Genomic DNA, 26,813 nt, shown 5'->3' with positions numbered 1-26,813 from the left:
TAGACTGTAAGCTTGCGAGCAGGGCCCTCACTCCTCTTGGTATTTGTTATAATCTACTGTATGTGATTATTGTTATGCTGTAATGTCTATTGTCTGTACAAATCCCCTCTGAAATGTAAAGTGCTGTGGAATATGTCGGCGCTATAAAAATAAAATTTATTATTATTATTAAGAGACGAACAGCCATCCCTCCTCTCCGAGATGAGATCCTTGATACGGGAGGAAGTCCAAGCCTCCAGAGCCTGCCTCGCACGGCAGCAGTCCCCCAGTCCAGGGCCAAGCCGCAAGCGTCCGATGTGGGAGGCAGACCCAGTTTCCAAAGCAAGCTCTATCGAGGAGTCAGACTTCCGGGACTCGGATCTGGAGGAGGAAGGAGAGATCCTGGCGGACAGACAGGTTCCAGGCAGGAAATTCCTGTTTAGGCTGGAGGACACTGACGAGTTAGTCCAGGCGGTCAGGAACACTATGCAGATCGAGGAAGTTCCTAAACCGCAATCCAGACAGGACTTGATGTTCGGAGGTCTGGTGGGCCGAAGACAGACGGTGTTCCCCGTAAGTGAACACATTAAGACAATGGTCCATGAGGAATGGAAAGAGGCAGAACGTCGGCTTGTACTATCGCGGGATTTTAAAAGTTGTCTGCCTTTTGACTCCGAGGAAACACGAGTATGGGAGGAAGTCTCCAAAATTGATTTTCCGGTAGCCACTGTCACCAAGAAAACCGCCATCCCGTTCGAGGACTCATCAAGTCTCCGGGACCCGATGGACAGGAAGGCAGACGTTCTATTAAAAAGGACATGGGAGACTTCGGCGGCCCTCATTAGGGCTAACATAGCAGCCACCTTGGTGGCCAGGTCTATGTTTCTGTGGGTAGGGCAGTTGGAGGAACACCTAACCAACAAGATCCCTAGATCCGAGATCCTGGCATCCCTTCCACTTATGAAATCGGCCACGGCGTTCCTGTCGGACACGTCAGCCGAATCAGTAAGGTTCGCAGCCAGAAACAGCTTCCTGTCTGATGCAGCTCGGAGAGCGGTCTGGCTTAAATCCTGGTCAGGGGATAACGCTTGTAAGGCAAAGTTATGCTCCATTCCCTTCTCAGGCCTAAGGGTGTTCAGTCCAGCCCTAGATAACATTTTAGAGCTAGTGTCCGACAAAAATAAAGGGTTCCCAGAAGAAAAACCTAAGCGGCCTCTGTCCTTTCGGAGAGGCCCCTTCTCTAGGAGCCAAGCCAGGTTAAACAGAGGCTTCTACAGGAGCTCCCACAGCCAGGGTGGGAGAAGTAAAAGCTCCCTTTTTGCGTCAACCTCCAGATCTAGAAGGCAATGACGCCATAAGTATCGGGGGGAGACTTAGCCAATTCGCAGTGAATTGGGCCTGAGTTACCCCCAACCACTGGGCCCTCAGAACCATTGCGGAGGGTTACAGCATAGAGCTTTAGTCCCCTCCCCCCGAGAGAGATATTGCCCCCACCGTAGTCCCGGCGGACTCCGCCATGTGGACAGACCTACAGGAAATGATCAGTTCAGAGGTTATAGTACCGGTTCCTCTGACAGAAAGGGGAAAGGCACACTACTCCTCCATGTTCTCCATTGCAAAACCATCCAGCGCGGCCCAAACTATTATAAACTTAAAACCTCTAAATACCTGGGTCAGGTACAAGAGGTTCCCGGATGGAATCAATTCGGTCCGCAATACATCTAATAGACAGGGACGCGGTCATGTGCACCCTCGACCTGAAGAGTGCGTACTATCAGGTCCCTATCCATCCTTCATCCCAGAGTATGTTAAGATTCGCGGTCAAATTACCAACTCGGACCTACCACTTCCAGTTCCAATGCCTTCCATTCGGGCTGGCTTCGGCACCCCGAATCTTCACAAAGCTGGTAGCGGAGGTAGTGGCCTACCTGAGAGGTCAGGGTATCGTGATCATGCCATACTTAGACGATTTCCTCCTGGTGGTAGGATCCGAAGAAGCGCTCATTCGAGACAGGAACCGAGCAATTACAGTAATGGAGTTCCTCGGCTGGGTGATCAACTGGCAGAAGTCAAACCTCATACCAGAGTCCAGAAAGGTCTTCCTCGGAGTTCTAGAGTCAGGGGACAGGATATCCCTGCTACCAAAAGAAAAGCAGAAGACTATTTGGGACAGAGTCGGAGACCTTTTGAAGCATCACTCCTCCATAAGAGGGGCAATGGAGGTTCTGGGCCTAATGACCACTTGCATTCTGTGCGTCAGATGGGTACAGTTCCATTCGAGACCATTAGAAAGGGAGATCCTCGCAAGATGGGACAGAAGTCAGTCTTCACTCGACAGACCCATAAGGCTGCCAGGACTGGTGAAAAAGTCACTATGGTGGTGGACACAGCCCAGGAACCTCCAGGTGGGCGTACTATGGACAACTTCTCCATACGTGGTAGTCACCACGACGGACGCCAGTACGTGGGGATGGGGAGCCCATGTAGAAGGGAATATCTTCCAGGGAAGATGACCAGTAGACATCAGAAGCAGATCCTCCAACTTCAGGGAACTCTATGCGGTCTGGGAGGCCCTGCAGCGGAACCGGTCAGTTCTGAAGAATCGACATGTCTGAAAATTATCCGACAATGTAACAGCAGTGTCATTCCTGAAGCACTAGGGAGGCCTCAAGCACCGACCACTCCAAGCCCTAGCAGGAAGAATATTCGCCTGGGCAGAAGGAACAGTGCTCTCAGTAACGGCAATCCACCTACAAGGTTCCCAGAACGTGGTAGCGGACTACCTAAGCAGACAGCAGGTCTGCCTGACATAGTGGGAACTGAACAAAGAGATTTTCTGTCAACTGTGTCAGCGTTGGGGGACCCCCATGTCAGCGTTGGGGGACCCCCAGTATAGACCTGTTCGCAAGCCGAAAGAACTCAAAGGTCTCCAGATTCTACTCCCTGAACCCGGCAGACCACCCGGAAGGTGTAGATGCCGAGCCAGGCCTGGGAAGAACCCCTCTCTTACGCGTTCCCACCACTGGCGCTCATACCGGCGGTACTCAGGAAGACCCGAGAGGACTGCGCTAAGGTGATAATGGTCGTTCCATACTGGCCAAGGAGAAGCTGGTTTCCCCTACTAGGAGACATGGCAGTGGAAAACCCAGTCGAGCTACCTCGGAAGAAAAATGTCATCCACCAGGGCCCGATCCGCCATCCGAATCCAGCAAGACTCCATCTCTCAGCGTGGATCCTGAAAGGGACATCCTGAAGGCAAAAGGCTCATCAGATCAGGTCATATCTACCCTACGGGCCAGCAGAAAACTGGTGACGTTCGCAATCTACCGGAAAATATGGAAGAGATTCTGTCTGGACGATGGCAGGTCCGATCTTGTGGTGCCCGTGACCTCCCTAGTATCCTAAACTTTCTACAGTCAGGGTTTAATAAAGGCCTTAAGCCCAGCACTTTAAAGGGAATCTGTCACCCCTTTTTTGAGATATCATATAATGATATCATTCAATTGTGTGTCACATAAGGATTCTCTTAGTACTTTTGCTTCCCCCCTGACCCCACACCTTTCATGCATAAATACCTTTTTTATATCGGTTCAGATGTATGTAAACTGCCGCTGTCCGGTCCTCTGGGCGGGGCTTATTCACCTGCTTCCCCCCCGTCTTGCTCTACACATTTCGTCTTGTGTAGAACAAGACAGGGAGGGGGGAGCAGGTGAATAAGCCCCGCCCAGCTGACCGGACCGTGGCAGTTTACATACATCTGAACCGATATAAAAAAGGTATTTATGCATGAAAGGTGCGGGGTCAGGGGGATGCAAAAGTACTAAGAGAATCCTTATGTGACACACAATTGAATGTTATCATTACATGATATCTCAAAAAAGGGGTGACACATTCCCTTTAAAGATCCAGATTTCGGCCTTGAGCTCCTTCTTTGATTACCCGTTTAGCCTTTCATTCCTGGGTAGTAAGATTCATAAGGGCCACGCAACGTCTGCGCCCCACAATTAGGCAGATCACCCCACCTTGGGACCTTGGCCTGGTACTCAGATTCCTATGTAAGGATCACTACGTCCCCAGTAAAGAGATGACTATCTCAACTCTCACTCGCAGAACGGCCTTCCTTGTAGCCATTACCACAGCCAAGAGAATAGGGGAAATCCAGGCCCTGTCCACCAGAGACCCATATCTCCAGATCAGAGAAGATCGTATAATCTTGAGATTAGATCCGGCATTTATTCCAAAAGTAGCCTCTTACCAAAATATAAATCAGGAGATAGTGTTACCATCCTTCTGTAACAATCCCCGTTAGAGGCCACCAACAGTAATATGATTGTATCATTAAAGTGTTACTTGCATTATCCACTCTGTGGCACTTGTTAAATCACTGAGGGAAATGGGGTGGGACGGGACCTTTTAACCTCTCGTGTGCTTTCCTGTCCCTGTAAGGAGGAGGAGGACATCCTCCATGGTGCTGTCAGGATGGACTCCTGGAAACATCATTACCGGTAGGTCTAATACCCATTTTTCGCTTTAAGGGCCATTGCTCCTTTGTTCTTTATAGGATTAATAATGTTTGTGGAGTTGCTCTTGTTCTCCTGATAGGGCTTAGAGATAGCACTTTTATGTGTTTCCAACATGTCAGTTATTGTTAGCTATACTATTGATGGTGCACTGATGTATGCCCTATTATTTACCGTATATACTCGAATATAAGCCGAGATTTTCAGCCCGTTTTTTTGGGCTGAAAGTCCCCCTCTCGGCTTATATTCGAGTCATATACACCGGGGGGTCAGAGGGGGAGGGGGGGCGGGGGTGTCAGGTCATACTTACCCGTCCTGACGCTGTCTCTTGAGCCCCCAGCTTCTCCCCGTGCTCTCTCTTCCTGCCTTCAGCGGTCACGTGGTGCCGCTCATTAAAACTCATGAATATGCGCATATCATGAGTTTTAATGAGCGGCACCACGTGACCGCTGAAGGCAGGAAGAGAGAGCGCGGAGAAGCTGGGGGCTCAAGACACAGCGTCAGGACGGGTAAGTATAGCGATACTCACCTGTCCTGCGTCCATGGCTGCTTGCTGCTGTCTGTGTCTGTCATCGGTCAGTGACTTCAGACAGCAGAGGGCGCGGTGACGTGGTTAGTGCGCGCCGCGCCCCCTGCAGTCGAACGTCACTGACTGATGACGTGGCAGATAGCGGTGAGCAGCCATGGACGCAGGACAGGTGAGTATCTGACACCCAGCGACGGAGAAGTGAGTATGTCATTTTTTTATTTTTACATGCTGCAGCAGCGGCAGCACATGGGGAAATAATCTTAAGGAGCTTCTAATGGGGGCAGCACATGGAGGAATAATCTATGGAGCTTCTAATGGGGGCAGTATATGGGGGAACAATATGGAGCTTCTAATGGGGGCAGCATATGGGGGAATAATCTATGGAGCTTCTTATGGGGGCAGTATATGGGGGAACAATATGGAGCTTCTAATGGGGGCAGCATATGGGGGAACAATCTATGGAGCTTCTTATGGGGGCAGTATATGGGGGAATAATCTATGGAGCTTCTTATGGGGGCAGCATATGGGGGAATAATCTATGGAGCATTTCCCACCCTAGGCTTATACTCGAGTCAATAAGTTTTCCCAGTTTTTTGTGGCAAAATTAGGGGGGTCGGCTTATACTCGGGTCGGCTTATACTCGAGTATATACGGTAGATAGTACTGCTTCTCTTGGTCCTATTATTTGATTTGTGGCTGTCTTTTCTCCTTACCTCCACATCTACTCTATATGCTTTCATTATACTATGATATACTGTATGTTCTCTATTTTAATATTGTCAATTTTGTATAAATAAAATTTGTCTAGTTGATAATTTTCAGTTGTTTATGCATTACTCCATGTTTCTAGTCTTGCATTCAGGAGAATAGTGAAAACCAAAAGAAGAAAACTGAACATGGATCAAAAGAATAGATATGGGATAAAATATTATAAGAACTTTTCTGTAAACAATGAGTTGCAATGGTTGGCACTGTATGCAGCAGAGTGCCCGCACGGTTAAAACAATAATTCAATATGAAAAAGTGATAAAAGCAAGAATATACATAGAGGTATAAAGATTAATTTGAGGGGGACCACAGAAAAGATGTAAGGTAACAAAAGTAGTAACTGGTATACATAAACAGTAATCCTGTTAATGCTACCATATGTGTTATATAAAAGAGACAATATTTCAATATATGGTAGATAATTTAGCATCACATGAGGCCTCTCCAGAAATCAATATGTGACAATAATAAATAGCAGAGTATTCAGAAAGATTTCTATAAGGAGAGGGAATGTGGATGAGCAGCAATGGTTGCCTGATGATGGTCCCTGGTTCAAGTGCGGCGCACCCCCGATGCGCGCTTCAGAACAATCCCTTCGCCAGGGGTTGGTATAAATACTACACTGCTCAAAAAAATAAAGGGAACACTTAAAAAAACACATCCTAGATCTGACTGAATGAAATATTCTCATTGAATACTTTGTTCTGTACAAAGTTGAATGTGCTGACAACAAAATCACACAAAAATCATCAATGGAAATCAAATTTATTAACAAATGGAGGCCTGGATTTGATTCACACACAAAATTAAAGTGGAATGTAATGTCCTTAAAACAAGTCAAAATGATGCTCAGTAGTGTGTGTGTGTGGCCTCCACATGCCTGTATGACCTCCCTACAACGCCTGGGCATGCTCCTGATGAGGCGGCGGATGGTCTCCTGAGGGATCTTTTCCCAGACCTGGACTGAAGCATCCTCCAACTCCTGGACAGTCTGTGGTGCAATGTGACGTTGGTGGATGGAGCGAGACATGATATCCCAGATGTGCTCAATCGGATTCAGGTCTGGGGAATGGGCGGGCCAGTCCATAGCTACAATGCCTTCATCTTGCAGGAGCTGCTGACACACTCCGGCCACATGAGGTCTGGCATTGTCCTGCATTAGGAGGAACCCAGTGCCAGCCGCACAAGCATATGGTCTCACAAGGGGTCTGAGGAATTCATCTTGGTACCTAATGGCAGTCAGGCTACCTCTTGCGAGCGCATGGAGGGCTGTGCGGCCCTCGAAAGAAATGCCACCCCACACCATTACTGACCCACTGCCAAACCGGTCGTGCTGAAGGATGTTGCAGGCAGCAGATCACTCTCCACGGCATCTCCAGACTCTGTCACGTGCTCAGTGTGAACCTGTTTTCATCTGTAAAGAGCACAGGGCGCCAGTGGTGAATTTGCCAATCCTGGTGTTCTGTGGTAAATGCCAAGTGTCCTGCACGGTGTTGGGCTGTGAGCACAACCCCCATCTGTGGACTTTGGGCACTCAGACCATCCTCATGGAGCCGATTTCTAACCGTTTGTGCAGACACATGCACATTTGTGGCCTGCTGGAGGTCATTTTGCAGGGCTCTGGCAGTGCTCCTCCTGTTCCTCCTTGCACAAATGCGGAGGTAGCGGTCCTGCTGCTGGGTTGTTGCCCTCCTATGCCTCCCCCCACGTCTCCTGGTAGCGCCTCTAGCCTCTGGACACTACGCTGACAGACACAGCAAACCTTGCCATCCTGGATGAACTGCACTACCTGAGCCACTTGTGTGGGTTGTAGAGTCCGTCTCATGCTACCATGAGTGTGAAAGCACAACCAACATTCAAAAGTAACCAAACCATCAGCCAGAAAGCATTGGTACCGAGATGTGGTCTGTGGTCCCCACCTACAAAACCACTCCTTTATTGAGGGTGTCTTGATAATTGCCAATAATTTCCATCTGTTGTCTATTCCATTTGCACAACAGTATGTGAAATTGATTGTCAATCAGTGTTGCTTCCTAAGTGGACTGTTTGATTTACTTGGAGTTATATTCTGTTGTGTAAGTGTTCCCTTTATTTTTTGAGCAGTGTATATATTTGTACAGGTGAACCTATTAACATTGTGTTCTATAGTAATATATCAAATAGAGGCCCACTATACTGAATAGCTTTTATTGCTTTTTTTAAACTATATGTTCACATGGTTTTTTTTTATATCAATAATTTTTATTAAGAATTTATATAAAACAGATTATACACCGTAGCAAATATGCGGACAGTTGAAAAATTTGTCCTATAACAGCAGGACAATAAAATTCAAAGTAAAAACAGGAAACAGCTGAAAATTCTGCATAGTAGGGTTAGGGGATACAATTTGCAACATAGGAAGCAAGGGTAGGGATGATAGGTAATAAGATCACAGGACCACCAATCAGGACTGAGAATTTGGACACCACCCAGGGGAACCAGTGATTCCTTATTTTATTTTTGGTAAATATATCTGAGGTCAGAAGGAGCTGGTATTGGTAATGTTTATTGATTTTGTGGATAATTTCCAATTTAGAGGGGATAGTTATTTCTCTCCAGTGGTCTGCCAGACACATACGTGCTGCTATTAGAATGTGTGATACAATTGGTCTCAAATCGCCAGGGAATATATGTAAACCGATCCCCAAAACCGCTAGCGGACCGCTCAAACTTCCAGCCAGGCCTGAAACTGAGGTAATAATGTTAGACACTTCTTCCCAAAAAGGCCGGATGAGCAGGCAATCCCACCACACGTGCCCTAGGGAACCAACACCCGAGCAGCCCTTCCAGCAGGATCGGGGATAGGAACCACGGAATTTGGAAATTTCAGCGGGGTGTAATACCAGTCAAAGTGAACTTTCTTAAGCTGCTCAAGATGATTGATACAGGAGGAATATGTCTGCAAGTCGCCAGAAGCGGACCACCATTGGTCCGGGGTTGAGGAGAAAGCAAGAGCCCCTTCCCAGCGCCTCATATACGCTTGTTTAGGACCATTACCAGGGGAATTAAACACTTTATATAATACCGAGAGGAAGAACTAAAAAACTGGTGTATTGGCGAGCAAACATCATTATGGCAGGATAAGGGAAATACACATGAATTTAAAAAATGCCGAATTTGCAGGTACTGGTAGAAGTTATTTCTGTGAAGGCCAAATTTATCCATTAGGACAGAGAAAGGTTTCAACTCCTGAATTAAGAGGATATCTTTCATGACCACAATACCATTCCTCACCCAATTGCCTAACGTGAGGCCATCCACATGAAGCTCCGAGGCTCTAGTAGAGACAGACTCAAATTTAATCACCTGACGAGAAGAGACCAGATCAGACCAATAAGAAAATGCCACTTTCATTGTCTGCAAGGGAAGAGAGGGGGCAAAGGAACTAAGCACTCGGGCCTCCAGTAGAAATCTCAAAGTCCCACGCGGGGCCAAGTATTTCTCCACAAGCACCCATTTGTGAGTACTAGAATCATCATACCACTCCCTTAACGCCTCTAGAACTGCTGCTTTATGGTACAAATAAAAATTCGGGACCCCCAGACCACCATGTGAATAACTATAAAATAAGGTAGACATACCAACCCTAGGTTTCTTTCCTGCCCAAATAAATCTGCTCACAACTGCCTGCAGAAGAGAGAGTAACCTCTTGGGGAACCTCAAGGGAAGACAACGGAATAAATAAATAATTTTTGGTAGGAATATCATAGTAACTATCTGAATGCGCGCCATCCAGGAAAGGGGTAAATGTATTTGATTGTCTATGTCCTTTCGAATGGAATCAAGCAGAGTATTAAAATTCTGTTTGACAATATTGGAAAGTTTACAAATCCTTAGTCCTAGGTACGAGAAGCCGTCCCGGGCCCAAGTTATGGGACAAGTGAGGAGATTCTATTTCTAAAAGATGGTGGAACATTAACCGAGAAGAGAACTGATTTTCCTTCGTTTAGCTTGTAATATGAAATCTTAGAAAATTCAAGGAGAGCGTTTTTGATCCCTATCAATGATCTTTCACTATCAGTGCAAAAGAGAATTACATCGTCTGCATATAGACCGATCTTATGCTCTACAGGGCCTATTTTAACTCCAGAGATTTCCAGGTTGAGCCTAATGGACTCCGCCAGGGGCTCCATGACTAAAGCAAAAATTATAGGGGAAAGGGGGCAACCCTGGCGGCTCCCATTAGTCAGGTCAAATCTATCAGAATAGAAGCCAGCTGCACAAACCGAAGCATTTGTTTTTTTGTATAAGGCCATAAAAGCACCCTTTATATTACCAGACAAACCAAATGTGTCCAAAACGGCGTCCACATAGCCCCAGTGTACCCTGTCAAATGCTTTTTCCGCATCTAGAGACAGGAATACACCGGGGGTACCACTGGACTCAAGAAAATCCATCAAATCAATCACTCTTCTAGTGCCATCTCTAGCCTGCCTCCCTGGGACAAATCCCACTTGGTCAGGGGAGACCAGGGCCACCAAAACTGAGAGGAGTCTATTAGCCCAGACTTTTGCATATAACTTCACATCACAATTCAAAAGAGAGATAGGTCTGAAGTTACCAGGAGAAGTTGGAGGCTTCCCCGGTTTAGGAATAGTAGTGATTGTCGTAGCCAAGCTTTCAGATTGGATATCAGATGAGTCCCTCCATAGTGAGAACGTTCTAACCAGAAATGGAGCCAAGATGTGCGCAAACTGGCAGTAGTAAGAATTAGAAAAACCATCTGGCCCGGGGGCAGAAAGTCTCTTAGCGGAATTAATAACCCGAACTACTTCCTCCTCAGTAAGGGGGGCATTAAGAGCAGCCAGAGCCGTGGGGGAAAGTTTTGGCAAATTTAGTTTAGCAAGGAAAGAAGAAATTTCACCCTTCGTGGGCTGGTGTGTTTTAGGATCTGACTTGAGATTATATAGTTGGGAATAGTATTCTTTAAACTCACTAGCTATATGAGTAGGGTTTAAAACTTTGGACCCGTCGTGCTTAATCAAAAAGGGAATGGCCATCCGAGCCTCCCTTTTCTTCACTTGACTTGCTAGGACCCTACCGGCTCTATCATCCAAGCTATAGAATTTGGATTTAAGCTTTTTTTAGATTTTTTTCATAGGAATACAGCATAATTGATCTCAGCTGATCTCTCGGACCTCTAATAGAGTCAAGGAAAATGTCAGGGGGGTGGGCCTTGTTTGCCCTTTCCAGGAGCTGGAGTTTAGACAAAATATCATTAAATGTTTTTAACCTTTCCCTTTTCTCCATTGCTGCAATTTTGATGAGGACACCTCTAGCAAAGGCCTTATGGGCCGCCCAAAGAGTTTCATCTGAGACCATTTGATTATCATTAATGGCAAAAAATTCTTTTAATTGCCGAGCGATTTCATCGCTGGTATCTTGGTTAGTGAGGATATAATCATTCAGTTTCCATTTGGAAGGAGACCGGGTAGGACCCCTGTCTGAAATTGTTAACATAACGGGCGTGTGGTCCGACCACGTAATGGAGCCGATCTGGTCACAACCCAACAGTAACGAATCATCTACTAAGATATAATCTATTCTAGATTAGGTATTAAACCTTAGGGAGTGAAAAGAGTAGTCTCTCTCTCCCGCATGAGCATATCGCCATATATCATGAAAACGAAACTCACGGATCAGGTGGCCCATCTCTTTTCTGGCCGGGGCTTGGTGGGAACAATCTAGGAGTTTACACATAGGGACATTAAAGTCTCCGCATATCACCGAGGAACCCGTTGCTATTCCCCTAAAAGTCTCCAAAAATTTACGTATGAATCTCAACTGGCCCACATTGGGAGCATACACTGAAGCAATAGTAAATTGCACATTGTTTAGTAGACCAATTAAAATGACATATCTCCCCTCAATGTCCCCCACCACCCTTTCAAGCTGGAAGGCTACAGAGCTTTTAATGAGGATTCCCACACCCGCCCTTTTGTGGACATTAATGGCAAAAAACTGATGAGGATAATTAACATTTTTCATTCTACCATTATCCTGGGCTAATAAATGTGATTCTTGAATGCACAAAACATCACTACTCGCCTTCCCTGCCTCCTTCCAGACCCATGACCTTTTATGTGGAGAATTTAATCCCTTCACATTTAGAGACAATACCTTTAAACCCATGGTATGTAAGGCCAGAAGTGGCTGTGATAGCCGAGAATCTGCTTCCTTTGGAGTATTAACCCTGCAGAAAGAAACGGTACAAACAGGCAAGACCTATCAACAAATAACATGACATAACAATTAAAGAAAAACTGAGAAACAAGTTGCGCCTGACATAACATGACGGAGCTACACAAGGACTGACAAGCAGTCAAAGCAGTAAGAGCGAAAAAAAGACGCTCATGGGGCAGGAACTGCAGGTGGGCTGGATGCGGCCACAAAATTTAGTAGCCAGCACCCTCTGCAGAAACAAAAAAAAAATCCAGAAAAATGGAGACCACAACCTCAAAAGGCGAAAGTTATGGGAACTTCAAGCTTTAAACCATTCAGGGTTAATTCTCCTGTTTTGAGGTGAACCTTTATCGAAGGAAGATGGGGGAGGGGGTGGAATATCCCAGTCCTCAAACACTTTCCCTAGTTGCGCAGTAGAGAAGCAAACCCGAGTGTTACCACTTTTACTGACAATGAGCTTGATAGGGAAACCCCAACGATATATAATGCCTTTATCCCGTAGAATCTTTGTAAAAGGGGTGAATTCTCTCCTCCTCGCAAGCGTGCAAGCTGAGAGGTCTGGGAATACCGAAAGGCGAGCAAATCTGTCTGGCAGGGAAGGTTTCTTCTTTAAACCAAGCAGGAAGGCCTCCTTTGTTTTATAGAAGTGAATGCGGGCAATAGTATCTCTGGGAATCGAAGGGTTAAGTCCTCGAGGCTTAGGGATTCTGTGAATGCGGTCCACTAAGATATCTCTCCCTTCTGCTTCAGGCACAACAGCTTGAATAAAGTCCTGTAACAGGGAGAGCAAATCTTTATCATGTATTTCTTCTGGTATTCCTCTTATTCTAACATTGTTTCTCCTGGATCTGTCCTCCAGGTCCAGCATTTTAGATGTTAACTTGCGGACTTCAGCTGTAAGCTCTTCATGCTCATCAGTGCATTGTGGGACCCTGTTAACTCCTCCGTTTTGTTCTCTAAATGATCTGTGCGGTTCCCTATAGCTCCTACTTTCCCCTTCAGCTCTGCCTACATGCTCTTTATATCATTTTGCATAGATTTCCTGAACGCTGCAAAGAGGGATTTCATCTCCTCCTCTGTGACAGGCTGGTTGTCAGGGCTTGCCATTTCCACAGTGCCCGCAGTCTCCATGGAGCCTTCTCTGCTTGAGGCAGAGGAAGTAGCAGAACGTGCTGATCCTGCAGACTTTGCAGCATGAGGGGAGGCAGCAGCCATCTTAGAACTCCTCTCCAGCCTGGAGCCTCTGGCAAAGAAGTCAGATACCTTTCTGGGGGAGCTCCGGAGCCTGGTTTTGGATCGCCTCATTTGATCCCAGGGTGATACTAAGTGCCTGGAAAAAGATTCACCGCTGAAGGAACTGCCGATAAGATGTGTGAGCCGTTTCACCGCCTGAAGTCGTCAGAGCTCCTGGATTATGTGACCAGCACCATGCTCTGCTAGGCCACGCCCCCACATGTTTTTTTTTAATATTATAAATACAATTTAGTTTTAGAAGGATTAGAGTTCCCTTTACCTAATCCATTCACTTTGGATGATCATTTATTCTAAGCAAATTATACATTCATTTTACTAAGATAAAAATGTCTTGCTAAAAAGTTACTGTCTTTTAAAAATCCAAGATGGTACTGTGCCACCAAATCCCCATCTGATTAAGGAATCTGTCACCAGGTTTTTGCTATGTAATCCATTAACAGCATGATATCGGGGCTGAGATCCTGATTTCAGTGATGTATCATGTATTACTAAACTTAGTTGTATCTGCTGCAGACCTAGCAGTTCTCTGATTGCTGAGCTCTGTATAACCCCGCCCACACCACTGATTGGCAGCTTTCTGTGTACACTGTGCATAGGCAGAAATCTGCAAATCAGAAATGGGGGCAAGGATAAACTGAGCAGGAAGACTACATGGCATGTGACCTAACAATCATCACAGTGAGTGACACTTTGCTAGAATCGGGGTCTCTGTCGATACATCATGCTGCCCTAACTGGCTGACCGGTTCCCTTTAAAGATTGGGCAGTGCACTCGTACAACCCACTGCCTGATCATAGATCTCTCTCCTGCACCCTGATGACTTCTGGAGATCTACCGTCTGATAAATAAGCGAGACATATTATGGCTCTGATCCATCTTCCTATGCTTGCCTTTGAAGCTTCCTTTCCTCCAAATTGGTTGAAGAGGTTGGGATCCTGCCTCTAGTCATAGGTAGCCTCTAGGTAGCACAGGACCATTTGTCTAACATATAAAGAGTGAAATAACTGTTCTTTCTGATTTTTCGGACGTTGACAGAACCGAGGACAAGATAACTTCTTGATTCATTTTTTTTTTTATGTTGACACCATCTTAAACAATATTTTTATTGGGTTTTCAGAATAGCGGAAATGTATAACACACATTTGTACAATCACATCCAAATAAATTTAGAGTAATGTAGATCAATACATCACAGTATAATATCAGTACAATCATATCAGCACTTGGAATGAGTGCAGTTAACCATAAACAGAACAGCACATGAACAAAAGAAAAAACAATTACAAGAGCACAGGTAGGCACCTAGATATATATGGAATTTTAGCACATCATAAATAACAGGAAAAGAGAAAGCAGAGGTTCAGGGTATAAACTCCTCTTCTATTTTGGGCTTGAGTTCCATCCATCTATACCATCTATCATCAAATAATTTTATTGATATGTGATTAATGTAGTGAATCCTTTCATAAACACAGTGTTTACTAGCATAATCAGTGTGACAATGTCTGGAGGTTGCTTGTTGTTCCAACCTTTCGCTATGAGATAGACTGCAGACATGAGAATGTGAGCGGCTAGGAACTTTTCTTTTTTAAGTCTGTAGATGCCTATGAGTAATAAAGCTAAGGCAGGCTGTGGCTGGACACGCCAGTTGCATATAATCGAAATTAGATTAAAAACTTTGAGCCAGTATATTTTCAACACAGGGCATCCCCAAAAAACATGGAGCAGATCAGCCTGAGATCCACAACCACGCCAACATCTTTGGAAGAAATGAAGGGTCAAATCTAAGCTTTTCCAGAGCCTTTGTGCTACCAGTAATGTGAAAACCCCCCTATATTTAAGTTGACAGATCTGAATGGGAACTTACTTTTTTTTGTGGATTGAGTTGAATTTTTAATTGGGAGTATTTTATATAACGTTTGGGATCACATTTATCTGGTGCTCTACGCTGAACACTTACATTGGGGTTTACTTCTAAATCTTTGAGTAATGTGATTCAGATGAAACCCCTGAGAGATCCATTCACTATGAGGCAGGAGAGGTACTCTGGACTCCTAGAATTATAAAATGGTAGAGTTGGAAGGGACCTCCTGGGTCATCTGGTCCAACCCCCTGCTCAAAGCAGGATTCACTAAATCATCCCAAACAGATGTCTGTCTAGCCTGTTTGAAGACTTCTATTGAAGGAAAACTCACCACTAGTGATGAGCGAACATGCTTGTTACTCGAGTTTGCACCGAGTATCGCGGGTGCTTGAGTGAGGTGTTTGTGTCGCTGTGGATGCTTGTTTCGCTACTGTTAGCCACAAAACATACGGACATTCAGTGCTGCCATCAGGGCATTACTGCCCTGACTGGCGTATGGGGCCTGATCAGCAGAGGGGGCCCACATCGGGCACCGTCTCTTCTGGTCATCGGGCCCCAGTGGCAGGATTCTGCCGGTGCTGTAACTGAACCTGCATCCGAGACGCAGGTTCAGTTAAACTCTGTTGCTGTGTTGGCCCGCACGGCAATAGTTAAAAGCCACCAGCCAATTGGAGGCTGGCAGCCGATGTCAGCGTGCACGTCGCCGGTGCATGTCATTGTCATTCGCCAGCGAGTGCACGTGTGAACTGCATGGAGGGAATATCACTGCAGGAGCGCGGCAAGGTAAGAATTTTTTTTTTTTGTATTTTTATTGAAAGAGGCATGGGGGCAGGATGGGAGACACGGGGAAGAATAGAGACACATGGGGCAAAAATGGAGACAGATGGGGCAGGATGGAGACGCATGGTGCAGGAACATGGTGCAGGATGGAGACAGAGCAGAATCATGGGGCAGGATCACGGGACATCACAGGGGGCAGAATGGCTACTTGTTATGAGGGCAGGATAGGGGAACATATGGCTGGAGCCAGGAATGAGACACACGGGGGCCAGGAAGGGGGATATTATTACTATAGGAGCTAATTAAGGGATATTATTACTGCAGTCATGTATTTTATTGAGGATACTGTTTTAAATGGGGGGGCGGTCCTGTTACTATGCAGAGTGACACTGTTACAGAACCACTCAGCACCCAGAATATGTTATGCAGTTATATGTATATATAATAGGTTCCATGTGAGATGCATGTCCCTAGTGTATCAGCAGTGTCCGCCCTCCCCCCACCTTTGTAATTCCCACAGTAAACATCCGCAGGCTCCGGCCACCTGCGGCTTTTGTAATGCATGTCTGGCCTGACGCTTGTCTATTGGCCGGCCCTCTGTATCTGTGTGATATATTCTGTGTCCTGTGAGTAAAGTGTTGTCAGACTGGAAATACATGGAGTAAAACCAAATAGCCCAATACTTTGCAAAAGACAAAAGGCAGTGACCTAGGTATATGGTCTGCCATAATCAATGGTTCCACTCCATGAATATATGCATACAGGAGGAGGAAGCGGAATGACTGAATCCAAGTTATTTAATTATAAAAGTATGAAAATTTATTGTAATAAATATATATAAAGAAGCAAACAATAGCCGTGATATAATTACACATAGAATATGACGCCAAAAAGCCAGGAGAGGAGATACATAGGAGTCATAAAAAACACCATCATACAGAGTTATAACCGCCCTTGTGGGATGCAAATTAAATACTACTACCTATATAGGTTTCTATCATGACCATGGTCATGCAAAAGTGGTGGAAAGCTCCCACGGCGGGTATCACATAATAGAGAGGAAACACAGCGGTGAGAGTTCAGCAGTAACAGATTATGCCATGATGGCGAAAAAATCCCTATATGCGAATGCTCACCTGGTGGTGTCTACTGCCCCTGGTTGTATAAATCTCCAACGCGCGTTTCGCGCTCCACAACTAGCGCTTTCTCAATTATGTGATACCCGCCGTGGGAGCTTTCCACCACTTTTGCATGACCATGGTCATGATAGAAACCTATATAGGTAGTAGTATTTAATTTGCATCCCACAAGGGCGGTTATAACTCTGTATGATGGTGTTTTTTATGACTCCTATGTATCTCCTCTCCTGGCTTTTTGGCGTCATATTCTATGTGTAATTATATCACGGCTATTGTTTGCTTCTTTATATATATTTATTACAATAAATTTTCATACTTTTATAATTAAATAACTTGTTGGATTCAGTCATTCCGCTTCCTCCTCCTGTATGGAAATACATGGAGAAGCAGTGATCTTTTATATGCGCCCATGCACTCAGAGGAATTCCAGCCAGCGTCATTCATTCAGACTCCAGCGAATGCAGAGCGGACCTCCGAAAACATGGGGTGGTACTGAAAGAGGTACCCCAGCTTGGAAGACCCCGTTACACTGGTGGCAGCAGTGGGATTTGATACCCCTTCTACAGGAGGAAAGGAATGAATGGAAAATAACTACCAGAAGTTAAAGAGGATTGCATTAAAAGATCTGGTGGAAGCCCGAGGGTTGATCGCCAGCAACAAAACAAAAGCGGATTTGATAGCAGCCATCATGGAACACGACAGTGCAGCGCCCCCCAATGTGAACGTGGAGGAGACCGAATTCCAGAGGGAGGTAAAAAACAGACTGGCGTTCTATGGCCCAAACCTTGCAGTAGAGATCATACGAGAGGTGATGGCTGATGTGCGTACTGATCTGAAGGAAAAGATGGCCGAGCGGACCAGGATAGAGCTAGCCAAGATGGAAATAGCAGAGCGGACCAAAGTGGAGCTGGCCAAGATGGAGATGGCAGAGCTGAGAGTCAGCGAGCAGGGGGAGCTCTGGCCTTCGACCAGGTACCTTCAACAGTAAGCCACAAAAAGATCCAGTACAATGCCTTCCGACAGTTGGGGGAGGCAGAGGAAGACAATGATGGCTTTCTGCAGGACTTTGAGCGGCAGTGTGCCCTTCATCAAGTAAAGCCAGAGGAACGGGTTCAGATTATGGCCAGCAAGCTGACAGGCCGGGCAGCGGATGCCTATCGCACGGTACCTGATGGGGACTGTATGGACTATGAGCGGATCAAAGAAGTGATCTTGGCCCGGTATGCGTTGACACCAGAGGCCTACCGCCAAAAGTTCCGCGGACTTATAAAACGCGTAACCGATACCCACGCTGAATGGGCCTGTAAATTACGGTGGTCACTGCTACAGTGGGTACAAGGGAGCCAAGCAACCACTAAGGAGGACGTCCTCCAGCTCTTCCTGTTAGAATGATTCTTTAATGGACTAAACCCCGAGACACAGGAATGGCTTCGGGACAGGCGGCCAACGACTCTTGAGGAAGCCGCTCGTCTGGCCGATGAACATCATGATGCCAGGAGGCCGCAGTTCTCTGGATCAAAGGTGGTTACTAGGGGCCCGCCCATGGACCTGGAGGGCCCCAAACCACCGAAGATTGTAGGGGGATCAGCTAGAAACCCGGCCTACCAGTCCCCCTGGGGCGCGATGCCACACCTGCCGTCAGCTGGGCCACCTGCAAAGACAATGCCCCAACCACACTCAGCATACCCAGTGGCCAAAGGCGGGAACAGCTAACTTCAGCCGGGCTGCTGTACACTGCTACCAAGGCGAAGCTGACCTGGCATTGGGGGCTACGACTAACCAAGGGGTGGAAGAGATGGAGGAAGTGCTGCATGAAGTAGACCCCGTGCAGGCAGCCCGGGCAGATAATCAACAACAGCATCGACAGGCCCTTTGGGTTAATGGGAAACGTATGCAGGGACTTTTTGATTCCGGAGCAACTTTGACCCTTGTGAAGCCTCATCTCGTCCGGGACCAAGAGAAGACGGACCGGACAGTGGCAGTCCGTTTAGCAGGGGGAGCCATACATCGACTACCCACTGCCAGGACTCACCTAAACTGGGGAGTCGGGGATGGCCTTGTTGAGGTTGGCTTGATGGAGGATTTGCCTGCAGACGTCTTGCTGGGAAATGACTTGGGGCCCATGTTGTCTGCATTCTCGGTGGCCCCTCTGGCTGAGACCTATCCTGTGACCACCCGGAGACAAGCTCGAGCTGCGGAGGTGGAATCACACTCAGAGGAGGCCCAGGTAAGACATCCCAGCCCTGCACGTATTCCCATAGCCAGACACATTTCTTGGGCCACCCCAGATGAATTTAAGAGGGAGTTACTTGAGGATCCTTCATTGGAGGGATATTGTGGGAAGGCACAGGAGGGGAGAGGAGTACTAGAAGGGGAACAGTTTGTATGGAAGCAGGGACTCCTCTACCGGATCACAGAGCAGCACCACACAGGGACGACCCCCACTATGAAACAACAGCTGGTAGTTCCCAAGAAGTATAGGCAGGAGCTACTGCGAATCTCTCATGATATACCCTTGGCCGGGCACTTCGGCGTCAGTCGCACCAGGCATCGTCTGACACAAAACTTCTTTTGGCCGGGGGTAACCTATGATGTTCGTCAGTACTGCCAGACCTGTGACAGTTGTCAGCGCATTGGCAAGAGGGGGGATCGATGCAAGGCCAAATTACGCCCCCTCCCCATTGTGGAGGAACCATTTAGCCGAGTAGCGGTCGATTTGATAGGGCCGTTAGCCAAACCCAGTCCGTCCGGGAAAAAGTATATTTTGACAGTGGTAGATTATGCCACGCGGTATCCAGAGGCGGTTGCGTTACCTAAAATACTGGCGGAGACGGTGGCGGCCGCCCTGCTCCAGGTTTTCTCATGGGTTGGATTTCCCCGGGAGATTATCTCGGACCAGGGTACCCAGTTGACAGCAGAGGTGACCAACCAACTGTGGAAGCTGTGCGGAGTAAAGTCCATTAGAAGCGCCCCGTACCACCCGCAAACCAATGGGTTGTGTGAACGCTTTAACGGGACATTAAAACAGCTCATTGGGACTTTTACCAGGACCTACAGGAACTGGGAGAAATTATTGCCACACCTCCTGTTTGCCTATTGGGAGGTGCCCCAAGAATCCACTGGGTTCTCCCCGTTCGAGCTGGTATACGGGAGACGGGTAAGGGGACCCCTAGACTTAGTGCTGGAACACTGGGAAGGGGAGGGCCTCATAGAAGGGGTACCTATTGTACCCTATGTGCTGGAATTAAGGGACCGCTTACAGGAGCTGACCCAGGTTGTACGTGAGAACCTGCAGGCGACCCAGCGGTGCCAGCGCGTATGGTACGATCGGAGGGCCAGAGAGTGCACCTTGGAAATAGGACAGAAAGTCCTGGTGTTAGAGCCCACTAAGCAGAACAAGTTCCAAGCTGCATGGCAGGGGCCCTACCAGGTAGTGGGGAAAATAGCCGACACAACCTATAATGTCTCCGATTGTGACGACCCCAGGGTTATCCGCATGTTCCACGTGAATATGCTGAAGCCCTACCGGGAGCGCCCTGAAGAGGTAGTGGCCATCTGTGCACCTGAGGCAGAGTATTTAGCCGGACTTCCCTTGCCGGATGTCTTAAGGGAAAGGACTCAGTCTAAAACATGGGAGCAGGTACACTTGGGTGAAGACCTAGGCCCCCGGGAGAGACAGCAGGCGGAGGCGTTGTTGAGGCTGCGACAGAGGATGTTTTCAGAGAGACCGGGGTACACTCGCCTGGCACAACACAAGGTTGAGACCCAGGATCAGACCCCCCTGCGACAAAACCCCTTCCGCGTCCCTGAGTCTGTACGAGAGGGGATGCGACAAGAGATGTTGCTTTTAGGGGTCGTTGATGAGTCAGATAGTCTCTGGGCATCCCCCGTAGTGTTACTGCCCAAGAAGGATGGGACTACACGGTTTTGTGTAGACTATCATAAGCTCAATGAGAAAACAGTGACGGATACATATCCCATGCCGCGTGTGGATGAGTTGTTAGACCAGCTGGCGGGGGCAAAGTATTTGACCACCATCGATCTATGCAAAGGCTACTGGCAGATTCCCCTTAGTCCTGACGCTATTCCCAAGTCGGCATTTGTCACCCCGTTCGGCTTATTCCAGTTTCGAGTTATGCCATTCGGGATGAAGAATGCCCCAGCGACCTTCCAAAGGCTGGCTGACCGGCTTCTGGATGGTCTCCAGGACTATGCTTGTGCCTACCTGGACATCGCCATCTACAGTGCAACATGGGAAGAGCATCTAAATCACCTAGAGACACTATTGGACAGGATCCACCAGGCCGGAATCACCCTGAACCCAAACAAGTGTCATGTGGGCAAAGCAGAGGTTCAGTATTTAGGGCATTGGGTGGGAAGTGGGAAACAGCGACCAGAACCAGCCAAGATTGAGGCCATAGCCAAATGGCCCGTCCCATGCACTAAAACCCAGGTCATGGCGTTTCTAGGGACAGTGGGGTATTACAGGAAATTCGTTCCCAATTACAGCAGCGTAGCCAAGCCCCTCACTGATTTGACCCGTAAGAACCAACCCCGTCAGGTAACCTGGACCTCAGAGTGTGAGGAAGCCTTCCGCCAACTAAAGGACGCCCTCACCAATACCCCTGTATTGGCTGCACCCGATCCAACTAAATGTTTCCTGGTTCACACAGACGCTTCTATGTTTGGATTGGGGGCAGTACTGAGCCAATTCGGGCCGGACGGCCAAGAACACCCGGTAGCTTACCTGAGTCGGAAACTACTGCCCTGTGAAGTAAGTTATGCGGCCATCGAGGAGTGCCTGGCGGTAGTATGGGCACTCAAAAAGTTGCAACCATATTTGTATGGACAGTTTTCCCTCCTAACGGACCATAATCCCCTAGTCTGGCTTAATCGGGTCTCCGGAGACAACGCCAGATTGCTGCGGTGGAGTTTAGCCCTACAACCTCTGGACTTCACCATCCACCACAGACCCGGCAAACAAAACGGTAACGCCGATGGACTTAAGTCGACAAACGGAACTTGTACCAACCCCATAAACTTCGGTCATCCCCAAACCGATCCGTTGAGGATCGGACTGTGTATGCCAATCGTGTCACTGAAAAGGGGGAGCCGTGTTACAGAACCACTCAGCACCCAGAGTATGTTATGCAGTTATATGTATATATAATAGGTTCCATGTGAGATGAATGTCCCTAATGTATCAGCAGTGTCCGCCCTCCCCCCACCTTTGTAATTCCCACAGTAAACATCCGCAGGCTCCGGCCACCTGCGGCTTTTGTAATGCATGTCTGGCCTGACGCTTGTCTATTGGCCGGCCCTCTGTATCTGTGTGATATATTCTGTGTCCTGTGAGTAAAGTGTTGTCAGACTGGAAATACATGGAGAAGCAATGATCTTTTATATGCGCCCATGCACTCAGGAATTCCAGCCAGCGTCATTCATTCAGACTCCAGCCAACGCAGAGTGGACCTCCGAAAACACGGGGTGGTACTGAAAGAGGTACCCCAGCTTGGAAGACCCCGTTACAGACACTATGTTGCCTTTTTTTGATCTGGTGTAGTATAGAAGTTGGGAAAAAAAATGCAAGCGGTGCTCTAGATAATTGTTATTTCTTGCAGAGACAAACCCTGGTTAGAAGTGATGGCCGTCTGTGCTGGATGAAGATGAAAAGCAAAGGTGAAGGAGTTTACCTAGAGACATCACTGATGAGTCAGTGTTACCTGTACAGACACTATACACTGTATATACAGCGGTCCTGTGTATAATGTCACTAGTGATCACTGTATTACCTTTACACTATATACAGAAATCCTGTGTATGTTACCGTTTATCACTGTATTACCTGTACACAGACACTGCATACTAAATACAGATCTCCTATGTATAATGGCACTTATGGTGATATTAGTATTGTTTTTTTTAAATTAATGATCAGTATTGTAGTATTCAGTCACTATGTGATGGTAATATGTTGTCCGGCCATGGTGTGGCAGTATTTGTTCCTTGTACGTGCTGTTATTTGGTCACTATGTGGTGGTATTTGTTCCTTGTATGTGCTATTATTTGGTCACTGTGGTGGTAATATGTGGTCTGGACATGGTGTGGTGGATTTGTCCCTTTATGTGGTAATAGGGTATCTGGTCATGGTGCGGTGGTATTTGTTCCTTATATGTGATATTATTGGTCATTTTAAAAACTGAAAAATAAAAATATACCAAAATTGTATTGGATATTTTAACAAATGATTAATAGGATATAGTTCTCGGCCGAAAGAGTCTACCTTGTCGTGGTGGCAGTTTAAAAAAATCTTTTGGCCAAAACAAAAGCTGCTGGCTGTGTGTGTGATCTGGTGATGGGAGCTGTTAATGTGTGATTGGTGAGAAGTGGAGTTTTTCTGAGAGAGGTGGAGCTGTGGACGTTCGAGGGGTGGAGCTTAGACGGAGTCTCAAGGGGGCTCTGAAATTCGTAGTGGCAGCCCTGCAGGCATTGCCTGACAAACAGGCAATTTCTTCATGTTTTGTGGTTGTGTAACAGAAGAGAAATATGCAGCCGTGGAGATGCGAACATCTCACTCAAGCACCCATGATACTCAGTGCATACCCGATCACCGTCGGCAAACTCGAGTAATGAGCACGTTCACTCATCACCTCTAGTAGCAGCCTGTTCCTCTCATTGATCACGCTGTCAAAGTTTTTCCTAATATCTAATCTGTCTCCTCCCAGGGCTGTGGCATCAGAGTTGTCATGGAAATTGAGTTGGAGTCAGAGGTTTGCCTTACCGACTCCTCAGCCCTGGTATGAGGGAGTCGGATCATGCCTGTCTCCTCCCATTCAGTTTCATCCCATTGCTTCTAGTCTTCCCTTCTGCAAATGAGAATAAAGATGATCCTTCTACAATGTGACAGCCCTTGAGATATTTGTAGACCGCTATTAAGTCTCCTTTCAGTCTTCTTTTTTTGCAAGCTAAACATTCCCAAATCCTGTAACCATTCCTTATAGGACATGGTTTGCAGACCGGTCACCGTTCCGGTCACTCTTCTCTGAACTTGCTTTGTTAAGGGGAGAATATATGGCATATGAATTTATACAAGAATCAAGAATTATACCACTATTATACTATATGGACACTTTGCTGAATATTGGAATCATGTAGCTTTAAGATATTCTTGTTTTTCTAAGACTTATTTCTGTATTGTATAACCCACCCAGCTTCATCGAAACTGGGTGGACTAGGCTAGAAACAATAATTATATGCATAATGATGATATAGGACACATGAGATCATATGAGATCAATACTAATTTGCTATTTGGGGTAAACAGTAATTTGGAAAAGAACCCATGATGTAACACAATGAGACAGCTCGATTTCTGTTATAAAAACTGTACATCTCTGATTAAAAGTAGGGAAGAATCATTTGACATGATATACCTTGTCTTGTGTATTCTTTTCTCCATGCATGTATAATCTCTGCCAGAGATGCAATTCAGCCAGACAATTAAGATGACGACACACGCATTTTGTGTGCCATATCATTTGGCATCCAAACGAGGGGCTAGGACGAAAAGTTCGAACCTGACCAGCCGCAAAGGAGACCTCCAATCTTGGACCGGACCACTCGAGGGTGGAGATGTGCACCTCCTACTAGGTAAGAAAATCATTTATCTTATCTATACCAGCCCAGGCCCTACAATTCAGGGACAAATGGGGAATAAGCCTATTAAGCTGCATGACTCTGTTCAAAGCCCCTTTTAAAGGCCAGAGAGCCCTTCCAGACCTACCCTTCCCTGCCACCCACTGCCCCAAGAAGGGATGTATTGTTCTGTACCTCACCTTTGAGAACCCCTCAGAGAATGAGCAAGGGTTTTATGTACTAGGCTCAAGTACTAAACTTGGGAGGGAAAATGGTGACACAAGAGGTAAATTTTGGCTACGAAGCATAGATACTAGTGGGGGCACACAGGGAGCACCTGACAAAGTCGAGAACGAGACAACAGTTCTGTTTAAACCCACCATCCCCGTAAATAAGAATGCAAAGTGGATAAACTACCTATACTATAATCAACAACGGTTCATAAAATATACTGGGGATGCCATAAAGGCAATTATTGACCCATTAAGTTTGCAATAGTTATTTTATGTGCTTTGATCATATTTGGCTTAATTCTATGCTGCATAACTCCATGCCTTAAGAAAATGATGACGATGACCATGGAAACCACAGTAATGACTATGCATGCTGACATTAAAGATCCCCTATATGAAAGATACTCCTATGAACCCATGAGAAGAATGCCATATCCACCACCTCCGGAATGTCTGCCTGAAGCAAACCAATGAGGGAGAGTCCAGGATCTGACTTCCTCCTGTGCAAAGTCCGTTAGGAGGGGGTCCATCTACTAGAGATAGGTCATCTCGTATATATGGTGAAGATTAGTTAGGTTCCAGCATTGTTGAGAAAGGTAGGCCGGGAGGACAAATCGATAGGTTCGACGAGATTAGGATTTTGATTTTGCATATTTCCAAAGGAGGGACTGTTAAGGGGATAATATATGGCATATGAATTTATACAAGAATCAAAAATTATACCACTATTATACTATATGGACACTTTGCTGAATATTGGAATCAGGTAGCTTTAAGATATTCTTGATTTTCTAAGACTTATTTCTGTATTGTATAACCCACCCAGCTTTATCGAAACTGGGTGGACTAGGCTAGAAACAATTATATGCATAATGATGATATAGGACACATGAGATCAATACTAATTTGCTATTTGGGGTAAACAGTAATTTGGAAAAGAACCCATGATGTAACACAATGAGACAGCTCGATTTCTGTTATAAAAACTGTACATCTCTGATTAAAAGTAGGGAAGAATCATTTGACATGATAGACCTTGTCTTGTGTATTTTTTTTCTCCGTGCACGTATAATCTAGCCAGAGATCCAATTCGGCCACAGACAATTAAGATGACGACACACGCATTTTGTGTGCCATATCAGTCTCAGTTTGTTGTCTTTTTTTAAAATTTGGTGCCCAACACTGGACACAGTATTCCAGATGAGGTCTCACCAAAGAGGAGTAGAGGGCAATAATGACTTCACATGATCTAGACTGTATACTTCTGTTAATACATCCCAGAAATGTATTTACTTTTTTTTGCTGCTGCATCACACTGATGACTCGTGCAGTCTATGATCTATTTGTATAACCAAGTCTTTTTCACATGTGCTGATGCTTAGTCCTATTCCTCTCATTCTGTATATGCTTTTTTTTCATTTTTATCTCCATCTGGCCTTTTTTTTTTTTTTTTTCATAAAAATATTTATTCATGGGTACAATATATTTTTTGATTTTTAAAAATATTTATACAATTTTTTTAACCCCTTAATCCCCAAGGGTGGTTTGCACGTTCATGACCGGGCCAGTTTTTACAATTCTGACCACTGTCCCTTTGAGGTAATAACTCTGGAACGCTTCCATGGAATCCTGCTGATTCTGACATTGTTTTCTCGTGACATATTGTACTTCATGCTAGTGGTAAAATTTCATTCATATAACTTGCGTTTGTGAAAAAAACGGATATTTGGCGAAAATTTTGCAATTTTCCAACTTTGAATTTTTATGCCCTTAAATCACAGATACGGCACACAAAAAACTTAAGTAACATTTCCCACATGTTTACATCAGCACAATTTGGAACCCAAATTTTTTTTTGTTAGGAAGTTATAAGGGTTAAAAGTTGAC

The 26,813-nt window shown here is 46.1% G+C and overlaps 1 protein-coding gene across 1 annotated transcript in view; it reads left to right on the top strand.

Annotated features, from left to right (window-relative positions):
• The first annotated feature begins 201 nt into the window (after positions 1-201).
• Positions 202-26,813, top strand: part of LOC141059789 (uncharacterized) — a 43,594-nt gene continuing 16,982 nt past the window's right edge. The window contains exons 1-3 of the mRNA XM_073555905.1: positions 202-552; positions 658-866; positions 20,107-24,708. Coding sequence (XP_073412006.1) covers positions 202-552; positions 658-866; positions 20,107-22,228 — 2,682 coding nt within the window. The 3' untranslated portion in view covers positions 22,229-24,708. The remainder of the gene's footprint in view (positions 553-657; positions 867-20,106; positions 24,709-26,813) is intronic.

The sequence above is a fragment of the Dendrobates tinctorius genome, unplaced genomic scaffold, assembly GCF_039654945.1.
Source record: "Dendrobates tinctorius isolate UK_male_01 unplaced genomic scaffold, ASM3965494v1 ptg000231l, whole genome shotgun sequence".
Taxonomy (NCBI): domain Eukaryota; kingdom Metazoa; phylum Chordata; class Amphibia; order Anura; family Dendrobatidae; genus Dendrobates; species Dendrobates tinctorius.
Note: the sequence above shows the minus strand (reverse complement) of the source record. Positions and strands in the feature narration are given on the sequence as shown.